This window comes from Lygodium microphyllum, chromosome 26 (genome assembly GCF_053477565.2).
Source record: "Lygodium microphyllum isolate KBCC chromosome 26, Lygodium_microphyllum_v1.1.10, whole genome shotgun sequence".
Classification (NCBI taxonomy): Eukaryota; Viridiplantae; Streptophyta; class Polypodiopsida; order Schizaeales; family Lygodiaceae; genus Lygodium; species Lygodium microphyllum.
In genome coordinates this window covers 102,618,754-102,623,530 of record NC_141160.1, presented here as the reverse complement: position 1 = coordinate 102,623,530, position 4,777 = coordinate 102,618,754, and the positions used below count along the sequence as shown (strand labels likewise).

The following is a 4,777-nucleotide window of genomic DNA, read 5'->3' as shown; positions in this document are numbered from 1 at the left end:
TTATTCAAGTAGGAATTTAGAGGGGAAGATAATAGTAGATAACAAAATAGTACTCACAAAGGACAAACGATATGTTTGCTCTCTCTCTCTCTCTCTCTCTCTCTCTCTCTCTCTCTCTCTCTCTCTCTCTCTCTCTCTCTCTCTCTCTCTCTCTCTCTCTCTCTCTCTCTCTCTCTCTCTCTCTCTCTCTCTCTCTCTCAAAATATGTTTTATATGAGACATGAAGATCTTTACATCACAAAAGATTATTTTTTCAAGAATTCTCTCTTGAAGGGTTAAATTTTAGAATACATATAAGTGTGATTCTTTCACATTCTAAAACCTATGCTTACAATGTTCAATGGCTACAATGACAATATTGTAGAAGCTAAAATAACACATTTGTCACAATCCCATGACTATATATACTACCAATGGAGTTTCTAGTCCCAACATATCAAAGTTCAGTATGAACAACTTCTTTTGATGTATCCATATTGTTGAAACAATTTATTAAGGCACTAGGGTAGCTATATGGAGGTCCATTATTCCAAACAAGCTCAATTAAGTGAGGGTAAAAGTTTTGTGTTGGGTGGTATGCATCCCAATACATATAATCTTCCACATTTTCACATGGATGCAAACCTCGCAAGCAAGTCAAAAAGCCTCCATATTTTCCTATTCCACAACATGCATGATTGCCTATCTTGAAACCTGTTGACAAGAAAATGTATAAATTAAGTAATAGATCTACACACCCTTTCTTGAAATGTTGAAACTAGATCCCCATTAACTCTTTCAAAAAGAAATAAAATGTATCATTTGGTAACATCAGCATACTAAAATTTTAAGTATTAAATAAGTGTGGAAAAATATTTCAATGAGTTATCACTACCCTATTTTCTCAAAATATTGCTAATTATACTTGTGGACCTACAATTGGGGTCCAATAGAAAGTTTTCACTATTTTTACTAGGCTAAGGAAACAGGGCTATTAAATTAACAAATACTTTGAGCATCTTTTATGGTTGGACTTTAGATAATATTTTCCATAAATTTAAGTTAACAAACATCTTAAATATCATAATTAGACCTATGCATCAAATACATTTATTCAAACCCATTATGTTATCATGTTTCAATAATTATCTTGTTAGCTTTGGCTAAAGTAAAGTATTTGAGGACATGAGGGCTATTCGAATTATGCATAAATATTCTAGAATTGGAATGAATTTAGGAGGTGAAGCCACATTTAGCTCTGTATTATTTAGAGTCTAGTGTTCAACCATACTACCCTTGGGTTGGAGTTTTAAATGTGTAATGATATGACAAGTACATGCAAAGTAGTTATTTTAAAACTGGTTATCTACTTATCACAACAATGACAATTGGTTGGATTAGTTTTGAAAAATAAAAATCAACTTAGTAAGTAACCTAAATTTTGCTTTGATTTAAAGAAAATTGACAAGAAACTTGTGGAAGCTAGGTTACCATATTGTGATGGGTTTTGAGCCCCGATCAGTACAGGTGTGTAAACATCAATGTAGAAGATTTGGGCACCAAGGAGCTTTTGATTTAGAGCCATAAGTTGGGGGATTACATGCTCATTGAAATCCTTGCAAACATCATTTAAAAATTCCACACATGATCCATTGGAGTTGTGCTCCAATAGTTGAGATGGACAACAACCTAGTGGTGGAACTCCTGCCACCACAATCTTCCTTGCTCCTACTTTGTAGATTCCCTAGTCGCACATAGTCAAACTACATATTAGGTATATCAAAAGTCGAATAAAGGACATAGTTTTGAGCCAAAATTTTAGCATAAAGTCAAATGGACATCCTATATAATTTAATATTCATTATGTTATTATGAAAATCATGAGCACACCAAACAACATTGGAATTAGGTGAATCTATTCATGAGCAAGAGCATAGATACCTCCAACTGTGATACTAACTTCTCAATGAGTCCATCACGAAATTGCTCAGTTGAGAAGACAACTTGAAGGGGCGACTCAAGGACTGGGCTATAGTATGATAAAAGCCAATCATTGGATCCTGTCACCACTAAATGTGCTGCACTTGCTAGAAGCTCATTGGTTGCAATTTCTCCAATCATCTCAATAATCTTTTCTTTGACCTCCTCATAATTCTTTACTTGAGCATCCATTGACACAACATCACCCTAATATCAAATAGAAGCTTCATCACAAACTATGTGTAATATGTTGAAGCTTATATTCCATGGAAATATGTAGAACTCTTGTTAAAATCTCACACAGTTAGCAATTAGCAAACTGTAGTACTTCTCAATGGTTTTTGGTGCTTATCGATGTCCTATGAGAATATTGAAAGGAGACAAGTATTGATTGCATGTCACCACTAAAATGAATTTGAAAAAATCTTTTCATACAATATAATATATTCATTTATTATATTAGAGATCACATGATTCTTTGAATGATTGCTTATTTGACAATAACATCTAAATTTACTATTTTACAAAATAATAGTTGTATCATACATAAAGCTTCCCAGTGTAAGAGTGGATTCCAGAGCCTCCAGATGCAAAGTTGACACCTCCTAAAAGCCTTTTGCCTTTTGTTGCTGGGTTGTGATAAGCTGGGATGAGAGGCAAACCCAATTTAAATCCTGCAAATTGGAGGCATAAATGAATCATAGGGGAATCATTACAAGGTCCATGTAAGAGAAAAGAGCAACCATGGCCTTAAAATTTCAATAAGTCATCCACAATGAGATGAGTGAAAGCCTCTTGACTACAAAAGAATGTAAAATATTTAGATCTAAAACCTATGAGTTTAATGTATTATAGAGGTACTTAAACAAAAGGAGACTAAGTGTATCTAGTGATGGGGAAAACGAGTATAATAGGATCTGTGGTCATGCTAAGTAATCATAGCATCATGTCTTTTTTTTTGTGAGGGATGGGGGGAGGAATGATTATGTGATCTTCTTAATATATGATTATTGCCTCCAGAAAGGGTCCTACTATAAAATATTGTAAGCTAGAGCTATAAGACAATAGAGGGATGGGGATAATGAAGAGAGATGGATGAAGGGGAATATAGAAAAAAATTTAGACGTTTTTCAATTTGCTATAAGTTCTACTCAATTTCTTGAAATTAGACAACTCCAACAAAATCATGGGGAGCTACCGCATATATATCTGGCCTCTTATAATAGATAATGGAAGGTGCTTGTGATCGGCAGGCATCCCTCACTCCAACAAGCTACGTGTATTGGGGTGGTTGGCTTGGAGGAGTTATCCCATTACCTAGATTTTTCTCGATAGAAAAGGGAGATGGCTAGGGGTGAGGGTGACTCGTGAGGATGATGGTTGGCTTGGAGCCTTGAGCAGCTGAGCTTATTCATATGACATAGAGTTCTCTACAAAGGAATTAAGAGACTAAAACTTCTAGGCGTACGATGAGATTCGAGAATGATGCTCATGATGACGATAGTTACGACTTCCTAAAACTTCTAGGGGTTATAATGATGGTTATGATGAGACGTTACACAGGCTCATGATTATGACGCTGATGATGATGGTTATACTGATGAGAAGGAAGGTGTAATTAGCGATACGATGTCGAGTACCGATGAGATCGGCGGGGTTGTAGCCATTGCTGAAGCGGCCAGAGGGGACGGAGCCAGGGAAGTCGATGCCGTAAGGGAAGTAATCGACCTTGGCGAGGGTGATGAAGTGGTTGTTGTTGCCCGGGTCGACGATAGAGTCGCCGAACACGAACATGGCCGGGACGAGGGAGGCCGTCGTACTCGACTGTTGTGTGACGCCCACGTTCGCCTGCACGTCGACCGACGTCACGACAGTACTGATCACAATGATGATGGCGATAATCATGAGGACGACAGATCGCGAGAGGACGCACAGGCGGCCGGAGCCGCTCGTGGGTCGATGCGGCATGGATAATGACGGTGATGAAACTCGCACTGTCGTCGTCGTCGTCGTAGCGGTACTTGTGTCGCTGCAGTGTCGACGGAAAGATCCGTCTGTCGTCTGGGGCATCCATTATAATGAGAGAGAGAGAGAGAGAGAGAGAGAGAGAGAGAGAGAGAGCCGGATCTAGTTCCGTGCATGACCCGTCTCTGACTCTCTCGAAAGAAAATAACCTATTCCGACAGCGGACACAGAGAGAGAGAGAGAGAGAGAGAGGGACACACATACACACACGGGATCGAATTCCCTGCATGGCACGTCTCTGATGATCCTGGCAAAGAACATGTACAAAAATATTAAAATCCCGCCATTGAAACTCACAACAATAACGACGACAAATCACCAGAGTCGTGCTGTTTATTATTTATCAATAAGCGGCTCCATCGCCCACATTCGCGTTACTTGTTAGCCCTCACCCTTAATCCACGCAGCTTATCTTAATCCTAGCCAATTAGCAAAGAGTCAAGGCTTCTCCTTTCCCTTGCACGTTCCCAACCTCTCATGAAACACGTTCCAATAAAGCTGCCTCTCTCGGTACTAGCACCCAATTATTTAATCACATATTGCTGAATGAGTTGTATTAATTTATCTCCTAGTCATATCATTCTTAGGTGTGGGTTGAACTTTCACTTCCTCTTCGTTGTCCTCCATGGCCTACCTCGTAGTACATACATCGTCAATGTTGGAGATTCCTCTAGGATCTTTACTAGGTGAGCATCAACCCTCTAGTCTACCTCCAAGATGTTGCCTTCACCTCGAGGCTCCCACACCAGCTAGCTCTAAGATGTTGCCTTCTTGCTAGTTTCCATGAAGCCTT

The 4,777-nt window shown here is 38.8% G+C and overlaps 1 protein-coding gene across 1 annotated transcript; it reads right to left on the bottom strand.

Annotated features, from left to right (window-relative positions):
* Window positions 1–267: 267 nt before the first annotated feature.
* On the bottom strand, window positions 268–4,257 carry LOC148013614 (GDSL esterase/lipase 7-like). The gene is made up of 5 exons (XM_087668235.1): window positions 3,600–4,257; window positions 2,506–2,633; window positions 1,921–2,166; window positions 1,471–1,723; window positions 268–693 (listed from the first exon to the last, which is right to left on the bottom strand). The coding sequence occupies exons 1-5, from the start codon at window positions 4,027–4,029 to the stop codon at window positions 437–439; spliced, it is 1,314 nt and encodes a 437-aa protein (XP_087524361.1). The 5' UTR covers window positions 4,030–4,257; the 3' UTR covers window positions 268–436.
* Between the last annotated feature and the right edge of the window lie 520 nt (window positions 4,258–4,777).

Excerpts from the sequence above, each read along its gene's own strand:
- LOC148013614 (XM_087668235.1), bottom strand. The coding sequence starts at position 4,029 with ATGCCCCAGACGACAGACGGATCTTTCCGTCGACACTGCAGCGACACA. Across the intron at positions 2,634-3,599 it reads CAACCCCGCCGATCTCATCG|GATTTAAATTGGGTTTGCCT; the intron begins GTACTCGACATC and ends TCCAATTTGCAG. Across the intron at positions 694-1,470 it reads TCAAAACCCATCACAATATG|GTTTCAAGATAGGCAATCAT; the intron begins GTAACCTAGCTT and ends TCTTGTCAACAG.